This window comes from Leptonychotes weddellii, chromosome 12 (assembly GCF_054177405.1).
Source record: "Leptonychotes weddellii isolate Sample4059 chromosome 12, ASM5417740v2, whole genome shotgun sequence".
Lineage (NCBI taxonomy): Eukaryota > Metazoa > Chordata > Mammalia > Carnivora > Phocidae > Leptonychotes > Leptonychotes weddellii.
Window position 1 is genome coordinate 21125913 of NC_138380.1, and position 18397 is coordinate 21144309.

Sequence of the window (18397 nt, forward strand, 5' to 3'; positions counted from 1 at the left end):
GCCATTCATTCTTTTAGAGAACAAAAGATCAGTCAATGTCCCAGTAGCTCTAGGAAATACGACATTTTTTTCATATATGAGGGAATATTTAAATTTGTATAAAGGAATACTAACAAAATAGTATGAAACTTGTATTTCTTTTTTGGAGTCTACTGTAAGGTGAACTTTTTTTCTTTGCTGATAAAAACTGCTTTTTATCAATAGCAGAAATTAGGATGGATTGATTGGCTCTGCATCTAACCAGTGATAGGTGAGCCTGTGCAAATTTGAGGGTATGAGTCAAGAATTGAGCTTATGGCTTTCTGGTTCACTGCTGTATTTGTGTGATAGAGGCCAGGGACTTTGACTGCAAGAGGCCAGTCCGCCCATATCTGATGTTTCCCAAGTGCCTTTGAGGACAGTGAGATCTGTAATTAATTTCAGGTTAGGTGGTTCCTGCCTCATTTTTTAGTCCTCTAAAAGGCAAGCCAGTAAATAATGCTGATTTAAGTGGAATTTCTCTACCATATCTTGTGGCTTTTTCTTACTAAGGAGAGCAACGATGAGACTAAAGTTCTAAGAAGCATTGGAAAAGATGAAGTAATAGTAAAATTTCATTGTAAGCCCATGTCCCATCTATCTTTGAACCTTCAGTGCCTGGCGCAGTGCCTGTCTCCTAGCCCCTAACAGAAGGACGCTGCTCCCCCTTCCACTCTGTGTCAGCCCGCCATTTGTAGCGTCATCTTTGGCATCCTGGTGGGCCATAGGGGTTGGGCATCTCGCTTAATTTTGTTTCTCTGTGCAGGTTGTGCATTTGCCCAGTTCATGACTCAAGAAGCAGCTCAGAAATGCCTTGAAGCTGCTTCTCCAGAGATTGAGGTAAGGAGGACATTTCTTTTACCCCTTAACTTAGGGCATAGTGGCTCCGAACACCAGCATCTGCTGTTTATGCCCGGCTTTTTAGTACTGTCAATAATATAATAATAATAAAGCTAACACTTATTGAGCACTTGGTGTGTGTTAGGCACTCAGCTTTACATGTATTACCTTATTTAATCCTTATGTCAGTTCTGCAGGGGTATGTAAGGTAATTACAATTATTATACCTATTGGAGTGCCTGGGTAGCTTAGTCGGTTGAGGGTCTGACTCTTGACTTCAGCTCAGGTCTCAATCTCCAGGGTTGTGAGTTCAAACCCCGTGTTGGGCTCCACACTGGGCATGGAGTGTACTTAAAAAAAAAAAGATCAATTATTATACCTATTTTATAAGTGAGGAAGCAGGTATAATAATATATCTAATGTTTATTAATCACTGTCTGTATGTCAGCCTCAGTCATAGGCTGATGACATGAAAGGTTGGGACAAGAAGGGATTAAGGTCATCTGTAAAGTGGAGTCAATGAGAAAAAATGTATGGGTGATGGAGTTTTCTGTGTCTTCTATAAGCAAGTGTATAGTGTTTTGAGATAAGTTATCCTGTATTGTCATTATCTCTTAAATTCTCTTAAGTAGAGTTTATACTACCATTTCATTAGCTTTCTTTAGAATTTAATAAAATTGGCTCTATATAGATCAATTTTCCTCAATTTGGGCCTACTTTGGGCCTAATCAATTCCCATAAAATAAATTGCTACCAATTGCCCTCAGTATACACATGGTCTTTTGCACAGCTATACTAGATGTTAGGCTCAGTAGTCCACGTGCAGCCACCTGGGCTAAAACATCCTGTGGGTTGGGTTCCATAGCATAATTGGGATTTGCTGTTTTCCCTTTCCTTGGCATTCCTTGTTGGGGGCTTTGTCTCTACTCATTGTGAATTTTAAGGGAGAGGGTTGCAATCTGTTACAGGGTGGTGGGCTTAAACTGGATGGCCGGCAGCTCAGGGTCGACTTGGCAGTGACCCGTGATGAGGCTGCAAAGCTGCAGACAAAGAAGGTGAAGAAGCCTACTGGGACCCGGAGCCTCTACCTGGCCCGAGAAGGCTGTGAGTAGTGGAAGGGGGGGTGAGCCCGGCTTCTGACCCGCGGGCCCTGGGCCATGACAGTGACCAGCAACGCTATGTCTGGGGGCATGTTTCACATTCAAAACCCACATGTCCTCTTCAACAGCGTTACATTATTATTCCACTCGAGCAGATGGGTCTTTCTGTTAGGAAGCCTTCACTCAGTTTGTCGGTTAACCAGTCCCATTCTCCTTTCTGCCTGCTTGCCTTGAGACCTTTAGGTCAGAGGATTAGCAGGGCAAAGAGGGAGGAAAAGTTCAAATTACCTTTGCTTCTTGTCATGATTTCTGATAGTTTTTCTGAAGGAGTTGAAAATTATGACTAAAATTACCCTTCTGAATTATTCATAGATTTAAAATGTGCACCCAGTACCTTTCCCTTAATGTCAGAAGGATAATCAGAAATTAGCTTCAATTAAAAAACAAAACAAAACCGAAGAATCCCTTCCTCTAGGTCATACAGTATTTGTCAGCCTACCTGCTGCACAGCCGCACAGCCCAGACTGGTGGTGTAAGGCTCTTAGCCTTTGGTTCTAGGCCTCTGTTTGGCCAGGTGGCTGTTTTCAGGTTGGCTTAACTCACTGCCTAGTACTGACCCCCAAGTACTCGAGGAACACTAAAATTCCAAGGGCAGGGTATAGGTGGAGCATTTTTGTATCCCAAATACCTAAAATGTACTTGTTTTCAGAACTTCTTCTAGGCCTTTCCATCTGATGTTGGGCATACGCACATGATGCTTTTTGAGGGGAGGGAAGGAGAAGAGGAACAAATTCACAAAATGTTCAGTTTTAGTCCTTGAGAGCAGCGCAGAGCTGAGAACTTAGCCCTGTAGCCTATTTCTGGACCTACCCAAATGCCACTATGTCCTGGCCAGCATAGTCCTCTGGGCCCTGTACAAAGAGCTTGCATCATTCAAATCACATTCCTCTTATTGCTCAGTGAAGATTCCTTTGCTGATGTCTTGGCCTTTTTCCCTCTTTTTGCAGTGATTCGTGCTGGGACTAAGGCTGCCGAGGGTGTGAGCGCTGCTGATATGGCCAAAAGAGAAAGGGTGGGTAGATTAGGCACCAGCCTTCAAGTTCTGCATGACTTATTATAAATCAATAAATAATAGCTATTCAATGCTGGAGGTGCCTGTCAGAGAGCCAAGCATCAGTCACAGACCCTGCTTGCTTACAGTCTTGTTAGAGGGAAGCACACGGGTAAAACAGCAAATAACCCAACATTGTACATCATATTATGTGAGCGTTGTATGCCATTATAAGGACTGGGTCTTATTCTTTAATTTCCCAATGCTCAGCAGTAAATGTTTGCCAAATAGTATGCTTCTACAAAATGCGATAGGCACTTAGAGGCTACGGCTATATATAATTAGGTGTCAGTGTAAAGGCAGAATAACCTAAGAAAGGAAGATCAGAATGGGCTGTAGTTAGTAGGGAAGGAGGTAGATGTGGGTCTTAGGAGGAAGAGTTAAGATGTCCTTTTTTGGTAGGGGGCTATGTCCAGATTGTAAAATCATCTTAGGAAAACTCCATGTCATGGGAGTTTCCACTGATAACTGATATCATTGAGTTTCTTTGCTGCTTAGTAGTGTTCATTCGAAATAATTTTAACTTTAGCCCAAGTAGCCTACTTTCAAATAAGCCAGCCTAGAATGATAAAGAGGCATGACCATGAAGAGAATGAGCTTTGGAGCTTGAAGGTACAGAAGATGAAGAAGAGAGATGAGAATATAATGACACCAAGAAGCAGTGTGTTTTTCCTGTATACAGTTTCTACTCTCGTGTTCACAACTTTTTTTGGTAGTGAGCATCTGGAAATCATGGTATTTGGTGGGCATTGTATGCCCCTTTCTGATCACAACATGATAGTGACACATTTTAATTTTCCCTTAGAACAAACTTTTCTAGCAAAAAGCTCAGATTATATGCATTATAATTCACAACAGGCACAGCTTTTCCTGGGAGAAAAATCATACTGTTGAGCTCAGGCATGAGAGCCTCTTCAAATAACCCTTTAATATTCATTTCCAGAGTATCTTTATTTTGTGATTTGTTAGTACCTTTACCAGATAAGGAACAGCAGAAATAAGACTTGGTAAAAGAAAAAATTTAATTTAAACTTTTTTCTACCAACCTGATTTTTAAAAAACACACTGGGAGAAGAATGTTACCCTCTCACTTTAGCAGACGTTGCCCTGGGACTAGTGTTTTGTGCAGCATAGTTGAGTCCAATGCTCCAGAAGCTAAATTCATTTCTGTGGTCATGGACCGTCTTTTGCCTCAAGGTGGCAGAGTTGAGACAACATTCTATCAAGTAGTCTTTAAACAAATTCCATTTCCTTTTGGAAGGACTAGATAAATAGCTTGAATTGGTGGGCAGATAAGGACTAGGCATAGATGGTAAGCACAATATTATTTATTATTTGCTTTGGGCCGGGTTTTGAGTTTGGGATTTTTTTTTTTTTTTGTATATTACCTCGTTTCAGCCTTACATCAGTGCTGAGAGATTGGTATTTTGACCTACAGTTCCACTTTGTAGAGGGGAAAAACTGAGGCTTAAAAAATTTCATGTAACTTCTCCAGTTAGGGATGGATTTCCAATTTAGTCTGAATCTAGAGCCCATGATCTTACCAACTATTCACCATCTTGCCTCTTTGAACCTTTCTTTCCCTGTGCTAGGCATCATAAGGCTGAAGGTGGGTGATTTCCCTCCTTTTGTCCATATGTGTGGTTATTGGATGGGGGGTGGTGGTCACAGTTCTTTGCTTTTGGAGAATTATGAACCTGCAATTTTAAAGGGTGGATTGTATTAACAATTTGTTGTTCTTTCAGTTTGAGCTGCTGAAGCATCAGAAACTCAAGGACCAGAATATCTTTGTGTCCCAGACCAGGCTCTGCCTGCACAACCTCCCAAAGGGTGTGGACGACAAAAAGCTCAGAAAGCTGCTGCTGAGTGCCACCCGAGGGGAGAAGGGGGTACGCCTCAAGGAGGTGAGAATTGGCCGTGCCCACTCTGAAGTTTGGTACTCATCTTGGATCACATTGAACGTTTATTTCAGACTGTGGTGCTAGTAGATTGACAGTTTCTTTTGGGTGCATTGTCAACAGATGAGGCTGAGTTTGGCAGTTTTCATGTTTGTTTGTTTGTTTTCTCTTCTTAGAACTGCCTTTCACACGCATTGTCCAAATTGCAGCAGAATGTGAGGAAGTGTCTGCCCTCATGAATTAATTTGAATGCTTGCTGTGTGCTCAGCATCATAGTAGGTGCTGTAATGTTAATTTTCCTGCAGAGAAAATAATCTGTGTAATTTGCTCTTTAGAAGAACATTTTAGTGCCATCTAGGCTCTTACTGTATGGAAAGTGCTATGTGGTAAGCACAGAGAGCCATGCAGGTCTTCAGCAGTTGTAGTTGTATTAGACAAACACTGGATTTGCACCGAGATTTGATTAAACCGCCGTGTGAGTACAGAGACTTCTCCTCTGCCCCACCCTCTGCAAGCCTTTGTCACGGCACTTACTGTTACACCGTCCTGTCATTGTCTGACAGGCATTTCTCCCGACCAGAATGAGCTCTCGGAGAGGAGGTCTGTCATTGCTCCCAGGTCTTGGCAGAGTACCTGCAACACAGTAATCTCTCAATCTGTATTTATTGAATAAGTAACACAGCCAATATTATAAATCTACTTTGCTCTGATTTGTGACTGTAAACTGTTTTCCTAATCCTGGAAAATCTCTTCAAAATGTATGGCATTGGTATTTGGGGAATTACATGGGAGAATGTGAACGTATCAGCACATATCTGACGCCGCTCTCAGTAAAACTGTTCGAAGTGTTACTGGCGTAGAGGTCAGTTGTGTAATTTCTCGTATCAGCATCCACAACGCTTAGTAAGTGCCTGTACATTGAAGACCTATCATCAGTTAGGGAAAATCTGTTTTTTAAAGCTTTTATTTATTTGAGAGTGAGAACAAGTGAGAGAGCACAAGCAGGGTGAGTAGCAGAGGGAGACAGAAAGGGAGAAGCAGGCTGCCCGCAGAGCAGGGAGCCCAAAGCAGGGCTTGATCCCAGGACCCTGGGATCATGACCGGAGCCAAAGGCAGATGCTTAACAACTGAGCCACCCAGGCACCCCCAGTTAGGGAAATTCATGTGTTTTACAATATTTGCATTGTGTTGAATTTTTTCTTTATTTTGTTTATTTATTTATTTTAAAACTCTGTTGTCATTTTAAGGGGATTTATTTTTTTATTTTTTTATTTATTTTATTTATTTATTTGAGAGAGAGAGAATGAGAGAGAGCACATGAGAGGGGGGAGGGTCAGAGGGAGAAGCAGACTCCCTGCCGAGCAGGGAGCCCGATGCGGGACTCGATCCCGGGACTCCAGGATCATGACCTGAGCCGAAGGCAGTCGCTTAACCAACTGAGCCACCCAGGCGCCCTAAGGGGATTTTTTTTTTTTAAAGATTTATTTATTTATTTGAGAGAGAAAGAGCACGAGCAGGAGGGGCAGAGGGAAAGGGAGAGCAAGAATCTCAAGCAGACTCCACGCTGAGCATGGAGCCCCATGCAGGGCTCCATGTCACTACCCTGAGATCCTGACTTGAGCTGAAACCAAGAGTTGGACGCTTAACTGACTACACCACCCCAGCGCCCCTTGAATTTTCTCTTGAATTCTTTAATATGTGTAGGTATAGTATCTCAGCAGGATCATAAGCTTCTTGAGGACAGGAACCTCACTTGGAGCTTTTCTTAACTTCCCTACAGTACCTGGCACAGTTGTAGGGACAGTATAGGCACCAGAAGTATACCACATGCAGCATCCAGGTGTCCTAATACCTAGATGTCTCCATCACATCAGAACTACAGCTTCCAGGAGTAATAGCATGTAACCAATCAGTTTTTCCAAGATATGCTACTATGGTATGGTATCCTCGATGCCCCAGGATGCCTATTACATTCAGCTTAAGGATTTAAGGAAAAATCATGCCAGAGAAGGTCTGAACTCTGAGCAAAGCCAGCTGAAGCTTCTTCCTATACTCCTGAGGCTATGTCAGGCAGGCCCTTCCCCATGCCTGAATGTCTTTCTTAAAGATTTATTTATTGGAACACTACATCAAAAACTAATGATGTAATGTATGGCGATTAACATAACATAATAAAAAACAAATAAATAAAAATAAAATAAAATAAAATAAAATTTGCCTAAAGCAAAAACAAACAAAAAGATTTATTTGTTTGTTTGAGAAAGAGAGAGAGAAGAAGGAGAGGGAGAGAAGCAGACTCCCTGCTGAGTGGGGAGCCCAACTCAGTGCTCGATCTTACGACTCTGAAATCCTGACCTGAGTGAAATCAAGAGTTGGATACTTAACCGACTGAGCCCCTCAATGTCTGTCTTTTTTTTTTTTTTAAAGATTGTATTTATTTATTCGACAGATAGAGAGCACAGGTAGGCAGAGTGGCAGGCAGAGGCAGAGGGAGAGGGAGAAGCAGGCTCTCTGCTGAGCAGGGAGCCAGACATGGGGCTCGATCCCAGGACCCCAGGATTATGACCCGAGCCGAAGACAGCTGCTTAACCGACTGAGCCACCCAGGCGCCCACCCCCCGCCCCCCGATGTCTTTCTTAAACTAAAGCCATCAGGCCTTCTTTTTCTTCTTTAGTAATTTCCTTTCTGAGTGGCTTCTTCAGTGATGAGATCTATGGACAGCACTTCATCCTCACTGATAACTTACACCATTTAAAGTACCATATACCTCTCAACTTGTATGTATTGTTCACAGTTGGCTATTATAATTGGGGGGTATTTTATTTGCATGCTTATTTATAGGTTTTTGTGGATCTCTGTAAACTCTTAGAAAGCTAGAAAGTGTCTATTTAATTGGTTTTATGCCTTCAGTAGGTGTGTTCTAGTAAGACATTGGTAGGTATTACTGCAGTATGAGTGCTGTGGCAGTGATATGGATGAGGCTTCTGTTGCAATCACCTGATTTTGCAGGGAGTCTGTTCATGCTCTCATCCTGTAATCATGGGTTCTTTCTCTTATTCTACTCCTAGTGTAGGGTGATGCGAGACCTCAAAGGAGTGCATGGGAAAGTTAAGGGTCAGTCCCTGGGCTACGCCTTTGCAGAGTTCCAGGAGCACGGGCATGCCCTGACAGCCCTACGCCACATCAACAACAATCCAGAGATCTTTGGGCCTCTGAAGGTGAGCCTCAGCCTGTGGGCGGACCTGTTCCTTGAGGGCCATTTGCAGAAAACCATTTCTCTCCTTTATGTCCAGTGTCCTCTGACTTGTGTGTGATGGGAAAGGGTAGCCAGTCCGTGGAGGGAATGAGCAGTGGTTCAGCTGATAAGATGATTAGCAGGAATTGAAATCTAAATTGGATAGACTTTGTGCAAAATGGCCTCTTACCTTTAAGTAGAGTAAGTGAGCAAGAGAGGGGGCAGGGGTGGGGGCAGCTCAGCTCACTGCACTCAGAAACTTAAGAAATCTACTGAATGACATTCTCCTTCTGACACAGAGACCGATAGTGGAGTTCTCTTTGGAGGATCGAAGAAAACTTAAAATAAAGGAACTGAGGATTCAGCGCAGCCTGGTATAGAACTGAAATGTTTTTCTGTTTTTGCTTGTTTTTTTTTTTTAAATTGTGGTCAGATAACACCTAACATAAAATTTACTATTTTTAAGTTCAGTTAAAACAGTCTTTTTCAGGCTATATTTAAACTCCTATTTTGTTCAGTTTGTGGTTCTGCACCCTTGAAGTAGGTCTCTACCTCATTAGGTTGTTACCCTTTACTCTTAGTTCCCTAGAACTCTCCGGGCCATCTTCTCTGCTGGCCTTTCTTGTGATAGGTCCACAGAGGGGAAAGGAAGGAGAGGGGAGCATCAGGCTGATGTTATTAGCAATAAGTAAGAGCAGTTCAGTGTTTGGTGACGTGCCTGTCAAAGGTAATGGCCCAGATGAAAGTTTTACATTGCTGTAGATTTCAGCTATCTCTTCCGTAATTCTTCCTTCTTCTTAGATGGCTCCAGAAACGTGCTGCCTGATAGTTTTAGTATTGTTTTTAATCTAGTGTGGTGTAAAGGAAAGAACGGGAACACGGTTACTCATGTTCAGACTCAGGCCGTACCCCTGAGTTCCATGGCAAGTTAAGTACCTCTCTCAGCTTCAGTTTAGTTTGTAAAATAGGATTACCAGTATCTGCCTCACATGACCAATAAGGATTAAATGGTCACAGTGCTTGGTCAGCGCATAATCAGTACTCATTCTCTTACCCCTCTTGCCCTAGGACTAGAAGGCCAGAGTATTCTTGATACCATAACTGCTACAGCTTTCATGGATAATATACCTGAATTTGCTTATATACCAAACATCTGCAGTCTTTGTGGTGTGTACCATGGGCCTGGCCAATGGAAGAGCAGTTTCAGTGGTTAATACAGCGGTCCTGGGTAGGAAAATCTGGGATCTGGTTCTTGTTTGAGGTAGCTTTGTTGTCCTAGGTGGAGACTGACTTACTGCCTTAAGCTCTTGCTTCAGAGTGATTCTGAAACTAGAGGCTTAAAAAACGATTCAGATGGCTTTATTTGTTGCTTATACTTTTGTACATACTGCTCTCTCTGTGTAAAAGTGCCCCTTTCCCGGACTAAAGGATACTTCTACACAGTTTCCATATTCAGATCAAATGTGCTTCCTCAAGTAGCATTTTCCCACCTTTCTCAAAAGAGGTAAGACCTCATAACTTGTACTTTCGTGACCTTCCTTAAGGTCTTTAGTTTTTCACTTTGCCTTATTTGTGTGTCTCTAATCCTCTACTGGTCCGTGAGTCCTCAAAGGTAGACACTATTTTTTCCCTCTGTACCCTTTTCTTAGAAACGGAGACTGGCGCGTTACAGGCATATAATGGATCTTTGTTGTATCAGTTATTACACTAATTTAATGTGGCTCTTTTTTTCCTTCTACCACAGTGCAGCATAAATTCGTAACATACTTTATGTCTTCCTTCTCATAGCATCTTTTCCTAGTCTTCATTTCAATTTTTCCTTCTCTAGTGTTCTTCCTTTCTTTATGTAGATTTGAGTTTCTGACCTCAGTCATCTTCCTTCTCTAAAGAAATTCACTTAGCCTTTCTTGCAAGACAGGTCCCCTAGTGACAGATTCTTTTAATTTTGTTTGTCTGAGAAAGTCTTTATTTCTCCTTCACTTTTGAAGGATGATTGTACTGGATACAGAATTCTAGGTTGGTGACTTTTCCCCCCCCAAACTTAAATATTTCTCTGTTCTTTTTTACATGGCTTCTGAAGAGAAATTCAGTGTAATGATATCTTTGTTTTCTGTAGGTAAGGTATTCTTTATCTCACCCCCCACCCCTTCTTTCCAGATCTTCACTTTTGTCTTTGATTTTCTACAGTTTGGTATGATATGCCTGGGTAGAGAGTTTTTGGTATATATCCTGTTCGGTATTTGGCTGAGCTTCCTGCTAAAGGAATACTTAAATACTAAATAATAGTATGTTTAGTGTCTGTCACTAAGTTTGGTAAATTCTCTTATTACTTCAAATATTTCTTCTGTTCCTTTCTTTCTTCTCCCTCTGGGATTCCCATCACGCATTTGTTTAGTAACTGCCCCATGCTACTGGTTTTTCTTTTTTCTTTCTTCCTACTGGCTTTCGCGTCTTGGGCGTGCATGTACTTTCCCCTGTTCCTGCATATGGAAAGGGAAGTGGTGGTTTTGTGTCCCCCAACCTGGTAGCCGTCTGTTACTATGTCAGGGCCTGTAAACTTGTATTCACTCTCCTATAATTTCTAACTATTCAGGGGAAGACTTCTCCTTCTTTCACTAAGCTCGCGTAAACCTCCTTTTCTGCTGAGTGTTTCCAGCAAATAAACTTCATCCAGAAACTAGATGGCAGTCTCTTGTTTTATGCAGCAAAAAGTGAAATCCAAGCCTGCAAATGGTGAGCCCCAGCAGGAACAACCAGCACTTGGAAAAGACCAGCAACGGAAAGCAACTCAAAACCACCCACAGGAACAAAGCAAGGCCCCCCTGGAGCAGAAGGGGAAGCTGCGTTCGTCCTCGTGGACAGGGTTCCAGACCAAGGCTGAAGTGGAGCAGGTGGAGCTGCCTGATGGAAAGAAGAGAAGAAAGGTCCTGGTGCTTCCCTCGCACCGAGGCCCCAAAATTAGGTGAGATGCAGAAGGTCCTGGTGCTTCCCTCGCACCGAGGCCCCAAAATTAGGTGAGATGCAGAAGGTCCTGGTGCTTCCCTCGCACCGAGGCCCCAAAATTAGGTGAGATGCAGAGTGGTGGCGTAGCACAGCGGGTGGCTCCTCGGAGGGGTTGGTTTTGCTTAGCCCTTTTCCTCTTTGTGGCTTTTGTTTGGATGAAAGGTACGTTTAGCACTGTGTCAGTCCCCATAAAGGGTTAACGTGCAAGCATCTCTGTACTGGCAGACATGCCGCTGTTGGAACAATTGGAGGCTGGAATAGGACTAGTGGAGGGGGCCTCGGAGGAACTCCTAGGGCAGCTCTTGTGCCATTGTTTTCCTCATCTGAAGAGCTTCCTCCCACCCAGAGGGCTGTCTCTGTCAGCTGAGGCCCACGTACTTGAGTTCATCTTGCAGATCCTGTTTGAGGCAGCAGATTCATGCTATCAACAAAAGTCAGTCTTTACAAAATATTTGTTAAATAAATGACGGTTTTGGGGAATCCCGTGAGGTTTTAAGCTGAAATAAAAGAGTATAAAAATGTTAAGCCTTAGGCTATTCTGTTAGTTTCCCTTTTTAGAATGACTTATCCTGGGCTTAGGAAAGAGCCAGTGTAAGATAAGGAATTTTATCCTGTGGCTGAGTTGGCCTCGGAGGTGCCAGTTAGAGGGAGAACTCAGAGTGACACTTACCTGACCTCTTATTTCAGGCTGCGGGACAAAGGCAAAGTGAAGTCTCTCCCTCCCAAAAAGCCAAAGCCCCAGATGACCCAGCAGAAGCCAGAGAAGCAGATGTTACCTTCCAAGCAGGTGAGTTCTGTAGGGCACGAGGCTTTGGTATGGCAAGGCTGTGCCTCAGCTGGTAGCCACTTTTGTGCCCTGATTAGTTAAGCAAAAAGAAAGGGCTTCTGGATTGCAACACCCTCTTTTAGAGGCTGTCGAGGTGTGGGGTTGTAAACGTGGAGAGAACCTGGGGGCGCCTGGCTGGCTCAGTCAGAAAAGCATGTGACTCTTGATCTTGGAGTCATGAGTTCGAGATCCATGTTGGATGTAGAAATTATTCAAAAAAATAAATAAATAAACTTGAAATGGGGGCACCTGGCTGGCTCAGTCTGTAGAGGATGCAACTCTTGATCTCGGGGTTGTAGGTTCGAGCCCCATGCTGGGTGTAGAGATTACTTAAAAATCTTAGGGGCGCCTGGGTGGCTCAGTCGGTTAAGCATCTGACTTTGATTTCAGCTCAGGTCTTGATCTCAGGGTTGTGAGTTCAAGCCCCAGTTGGGCTCCACACTGGGCATGGAGCTTTACTTAAAAGAATCTTAAATAAAATAAATAAGAAATAAGTAAATAAATAAGTTATTAACTAAATTAATAGATAAATAAAATAAAAGTAGAAAGAACCCACATGTTAGTTTCTCTACTTCAGTCATTCTCTTATTTTACCTATTCTTCATACATACCGCCCCCTGCCCAGAGTATATTAAGGCAAACTCAGCTTCACATGTAAATATGCCTTATATGAAAATGAGGTGTATTGCTCAGAAAAATACCTCAGAATGCATCTCCAACTGACTGGGCCTTAAAAATATGTACATATTATGCCATTATCATATCTAATGAAATTAATAAGAAGCCTTTAATATCATATAATATGCAGCCCGTATTAAAATGTCCCCAGTTACCTCAGAAATATTCTTTTGTAGTTGGTTAGTACAGATTAAGATCCAGACAGAGTCCACACATTACATTTGGTTTTTATATCTCTTAAATCTTTTTTTTCCTATAATAACTCAGTCTTCCTCATCAGCCCCCTTTTTTCCATGCTGATAATTTGTTGGAGAAACTGAGTTATTTGCCCTTTAGAATGTATTACATTTTGAGTTTAGCTGCTTGCTGCCTTGTGTCATTTCGCCTGTCCTGTGATGCCTGGGTATTGTCTATAAACTGGTAGTTAGATGTACAGGCTTGATTAGATTCAAGTCCAGTTTTCGTTTTCTTTTTGTACAGATTTTATTTATTTTTAAATCATTTCTATACCCAGTGTGGGGCTTGAACTCATAACCCCGAGATCAAGAGTCGCATGCTCCACCGACTGAGCCAGCCAAGTGCCCCTCAAGTTCAGGTTTCTTGGCAAGAGTATTTCATGAGTGGTGCTGGGCTTTCTGTCGCATCAGCATCCTAAGGCACATAACGTCTGGTTACCCCATGTTTAGCTGATGCTCAGGTTGATTAGTAGATCTGTAGGCTTAGAGATTGTCCTCCTCTCTTCCATTTGTGAAGTTCCCATCAGTCTCTCACCTAATGGTTTTAGCACCCATTGATGATTACTGTCTAGATCCATGATTTCAATATGGGGTGCAGAATGGTGATTTTCTAGCGTTTTGTTTTTGGGTTTGTTTGTTTGTTTTTCAGTTCTTTTGCATTATTTTGGTAGAATTCTAGAGAAAAAAATCTTCCCTTGTCAACTATATGGTTACCATGAAATACCATATGTATAGGAAAGGCAGGATAAATGCTTGATTTAATTTCTCTTTATCAGTTTTCAGAGTAACGAGTTGGTGCCCTACCAACCTCCTATGGTGACCAATAAGATCTTTTTAGTATTACAGATTCCTGAGTTGTTGTTTTCTTTTTAAGATTTTATTTATTTATTTGACAGAGAGAGAGACAGCGAGAGCAGGAACACAAGCAGGGGGAGTGGGAGTGGGAGAGGGAGAAGCAGACTTCCTGCCGAGCAGGGAGCCCGATGCGGGGCTCGATCCCAGGACCCCGGGATCATAACCTGAGCTGAAGGCAGACCCTTAACGACTGAGCCACCCAGGCACCCCAGATTCCTGAGTTTTTATATACCTGATATGTTGCAATCAAATGCAGTTATTATTCTTGTCCCATTTAGGCCAGCAGAAGGCCCTTCAGGTTGGCTCCTGAGTCCTTCTGATATGCCCTGCCTTTGGTGGTGTCCTTGCTTTCTGGTACAACCAGATGTCCCAGCTCATCTTACATATTTCTTTCCTGGTCCTGGCATTAGCCATTTTTCCAAGCAGCCCTAGTTCCTTTTAGTAGAAAATTGTGGTTCTACATTCTTGAACATTTGAGGTTAAGATTTCTTTTCCCCTTCTCTTGTCCCTTTCCTTTAAGTTTCAAGGGTAAAAGAAGCATTAGCTTCTCCTACTCAAGGAATCTGTGCCTCTGGGAAGTCTGACCCATACCGTACTATCTTACAGAGCTCTATCTCTGAAATCCCATAAGCAGGATTCTCCTTGAGGGAAAGGGCCAGCAAGAAGGTGCGAACTCTGGGTTGACTCATCTGCGAGAAGGTTCTTGCAGAAGCGTTTGAGAGTGAGAGCTCTGAAGCATCTGCACAGTGTTTTAGTGGGGCCCTTCTCTTAGGCATTCCTGGTCTGGTTTCTGCCAATGGATGGTTCATTTTGGGTTTTTCTAAGGGTCACTCTCTGAATGTCCACCTCCTATGGCCGACAAGATTTCTTATATTCTCTCTTGGGTGGCATGAAGGTAAGGTGACATTCAGTGCTTGAAATTGATCTTGTTTTTCCTTACCTTTCATTTATAGGCCTCTGGGAAAAAAGCTAAGGGAAATAAGACCGAAATCCGCTTCAATCAGCTGGTCGAACAATATAAGCAGAAATTACTGGGACCTTCTAAAGGAGTACCTCTTGCAAAGAGGAGCAAATGGTTTGACAGTTGATGGTGGCAGCAGACTGGATAAGAAGCTGGATTCTTTGTCAAGCTCCCAGGTCTCCCTCCTCCCCCTAATGTTATTCTCTGAGGGAAGGACACCCCCCTTCCTCCCCAGGGCACTGCCACTTTGTTGGGAGACCCCCTGGGCTGTGCACATTTGAACTTTGGGCCCTCCCCAGTGCGTGATTAGTGAACCACAGAGAGAAATCTCAGAAAAACATCACGATGCTTATTGTGTATTATCCAAGTTATTGTGTGAATTGTATCTGTAATTATTGCCCATTTAATCCTTTGTTTCTCAAATGGAAACAGTTGTAAAAAGGATTCTTGAGGACTGAATTTTTAAGATGTATATTTTGTTAAGTGTCTCCTCTAAATGAGCTATTTTTTGGCTTTTTGAATAACAAACTATTTCTCATTTCTAATAGATGTGAATCCTTTATTATTTATGAACATTGACATTCCTAACTCTAATTCAGTTACATAGTTCTAAATAATGCAGGAATTAAGTAAGAACGGAGAAAAATGATTTCCAACCTAATCTCTGAGAGTGGGAGAGACTGGGAAAGTCATTGAGAGCAGTGGGGCCTGGCAGAGAGCAACACCTGATAATTATTTGTCAGATAAGTAGGTTATTCTGGGCAGTTGACTAGAAATCAGTTTGCAGTGGCCCACTGTCACTAGCCTGGCTGGTGATGACCCGCCTTTTCTTTCCTCGGGACTTAACAGAGGTAGGAGTTGGTCGAGGGAGCGGTGAGCATGAGGCCTAGGCTCTAGCTTGTCCTGCCTTACCTAATGGGTGGCCTTGAACCAGACACAGACTCTCTGAGCCTTAGTTTTCTCATCTGTAGAGTAAGGAATTGAACCAAAGTTTTCTCTGATCCATTTTGGCTCTACTGTTTTTCTAATTCATTCATTCTAATTCATAATCTTTTAAACTCAAAGAGGATAGAGATGACTCTATTTCCCAAAATTTTAGAGGTATCACAAAAGCTGGGAGGGATGGTGAATAAATATTAGAGAGTCAAGATCCAAAAAAGATTACGGTAGCGTGAAGGAATGGGCTGAATCTGATAAGGTGAAAATCACTGGGAGCAAACATAAATTCCTTCACTGGGGTTCAAAAGCCCTACTGCATAAATTCCGGTTGGAGAGTTTGAAGCAACATTATGAAGCAACAGTATGGCTGCCACACATGTAATAGGACGGTTAGCTGTAGTAGTAGAAACGGGATGTCTCCAGAGAGTCAGCTGCTAATACCCCGGGTTGGCCACACCACATCTATGAGACAAATTTAATGACCAAGTTGGTGAAGGAAATCAAAAAGAGAGATGGAAACACAATCGGTCATGAGTTGATTGTTGTTGAATCTGGTCGTAGGTAAATGCAGATGTATTATACTGTTCTCTCTGCTTTTGTGGACATTTGAAATTTTCCATAATAAAAAGTTAAAAAGTTTAGAAAGTCAGATGAGTAACTGAAAGCAACTGGTCTGATTTGCCTGAGAAGGGAATTCTTGGAATGTTATTAGCTGTTGGTAGAGCCCAGAAGGATATATGGAGGCAGATGAGTAAAAGTCACAAGGAATCGGATTTTGGAAGAACTTCAGTGTAGCTGTCAAAGGGGCATGAGTCCCATCTCTAGAACAGACCAAGTAGACTAAGTCCCGGATAGTGCCAGGGGGTTCCAGTACCAGGGGATTGGGCTAGAGGAGGCCATAAGGATTGGTCAGCTGAGTAATGTTTGGCCCCAGGATGACCTGAAGATGGGCTTTATGTCTTCACCCTAGTCCCTGAGGCCCCGTTCTAAAGCAGACATCATCATTCTCTGTGCAGTGGCCTGCAGCTACTTGGTCCTCCTGAAGTCCGCCCCAGACTTGAGATGGTGTAGCTCCTGCAACAGGCAGTGCCCTCGGTTCTCCAGCCCCTGCCACCTCTCCTGCTTGTCTCTATCCTTCTCTCCCTTTCTTTCATTTTTGGCTTCCCAGCCCTTCCTTCAGTTCCTTCGACTCTACCACCTCAGAACCTTTGTGTTTGTTCCCTTCGCCTGGAGAACTTTTCCCTCAGATCTTTCGCTTATCACTCAGATCTCCACCGAGCTGTCACCCCTCCTGGACCTCTGGCTAAAGTAGGGCTCTTCTTCCCCTCCTCTCTGTCCTGTCCCCATCACTGAATTCTGTTACTGTGCTTATTTTCTTCCTAGCACTCAGTCTATCTGGAATTATTTGTTTGTTCCCCTCGTTAGAATGTTTGCTTTGTGAGAGGAACTTGATCTCTCCTTGGTCCTGGAGACACAGCACCTAGAATTGAACCTGGCACATAGTAGGCAAGGAGTAAATGTTTTTTGAATGAAAAAAAAATGGGCAAAGGAAGAAACAATACTCAGTGGGTCAGAGAAAGAGTTGGAAATATAGTCCAAAGTTCTTGACTCTGTCTAGTCCAACCTGGTGCTATAATAAATGATGCTTTTTTTTTTTTAAGATTTTATTTATTTATTTGAGAGAGAGACAACACACAAGAGAGGGGCAGGGTCAGAGGGAGCAGCAGACTCCCTGATGAGCAGGGAGCCCGATGCGGGACTAGATCCGGGATCTCCAGGATCATGACCTGAGCCGAAGGCAGTCGCGTAACCAACTGAGCCACCCAGACGCCCTTAAATGATGCTTTCTTGAGAACCGTTGCAACTCTAGGGATATGGCTGTTGCAGTATCTTGGGAGAACCAATGAATGCTAAAAAATGCCCTGAATTGGTTTAAAAATGGATAAAGGAGAGACCCTGAAAATACTTAAAAGCCTTTCTTGGGTGAGAACCAAAGGACGGGGGCTGTATCTCCAGAGTTCTCTTGAGACAGTATGACTTGGGGAGTTTGAAACGTTCTTGAAATAGCTTGGCCACACATCTGTCCTAGGAAGGTCTGTACACTGTGGAGGGAGCAAGATACTTTATTAAGGTATACACAGACTGACTCCACCATCTGCCTGTTAGCTAATCTGTTTTCTCTTGGCCAACTCTGCTCACCAGATACTTTTTTGGGGTATACAAATATCTATGAATTAACATTCAAAAATACGTCTTAACATTTAGAATAGATAAAAATTGGTGTTCATTCAGATAGCTTTGCCATATTCTCTTAGATCCAGATGCTTCTTCTGATAGCTTTCGCAACCTTGCAAAGTTAGTGCTCAGTTCTTTTAAAAAGTGATATGCGGACCAGTCATCCACGTTCTCAACAACCCACTTCCTTATATGGTATTGTCCTTCGGGACACCTCACAGTGCGTTATCTTTGCCTTGGCAGTATTACTGCATGAGAGTTGTGCTCACTTCTTCACTTCAGAGCCTAAAGTTTCATGAAATGGAATTTTCTGAATTAAACATGAAGGTAGAGGTACAGACTGCTTAGTCAAAAACCAACAATAACATTTTGTTAACATCCAAGACCGCATGCCTTCAGTCAAACTTAAGTTTCAGTAGCATCTTCCTGCTTGGTTACAGTAGCCTGGCTCAGAAATCTTTC

The 18397-nt window shown here is 42.8% G+C and overlaps 1 protein-coding gene and 1 long non-coding RNA gene across 3 annotated transcripts in view; one reads left to right on the top strand and one right to left on the bottom strand.

The window, feature by feature from the left end:
• Positions 1-15306, top strand: part of RBM28 (RNA binding motif protein 28) — a 30985-nt gene extending 15679 nt beyond the window's left edge. For both annotated transcript variants that reach the window (XM_081800143.1, XM_081800144.1), the window contains exons 11-19: positions 785-858; positions 1827-1962; positions 2966-3030; positions 4815-4973; positions 8036-8185; positions 8502-8576; positions 10908-11164; positions 11893-11992; positions 14754-15306. In XM_081800143.1, the coding sequence (XP_081656269.1) occupies positions 785-858; positions 1827-1962; positions 2966-3030; positions 4815-4973; positions 8036-8185; positions 8502-8576; positions 10908-11164; positions 11893-11992; positions 14754-14888 (1151 nt within the window). In that variant the 3' untranslated portion in view covers positions 14889-15306. The remainder of the gene's footprint in view (positions 1-784; positions 859-1826; positions 1963-2965; positions 3031-4814; positions 4974-8035; positions 8186-8501; positions 8577-10907; positions 11165-11892; positions 11993-14753) is intronic.
• LOC145716486 (uncharacterized) overlaps positions 12310-18397 on the bottom strand; it is a 73891-nt gene continuing 67803 nt past the window's right edge. Inside the window, exon 3 of the long non-coding RNA XR_014139157.1 lies at positions 12310-12360. This is a non-coding gene — a long non-coding RNA (uncharacterized LOC145716486). The remainder of the gene's footprint in view (positions 12361-18397) is intronic.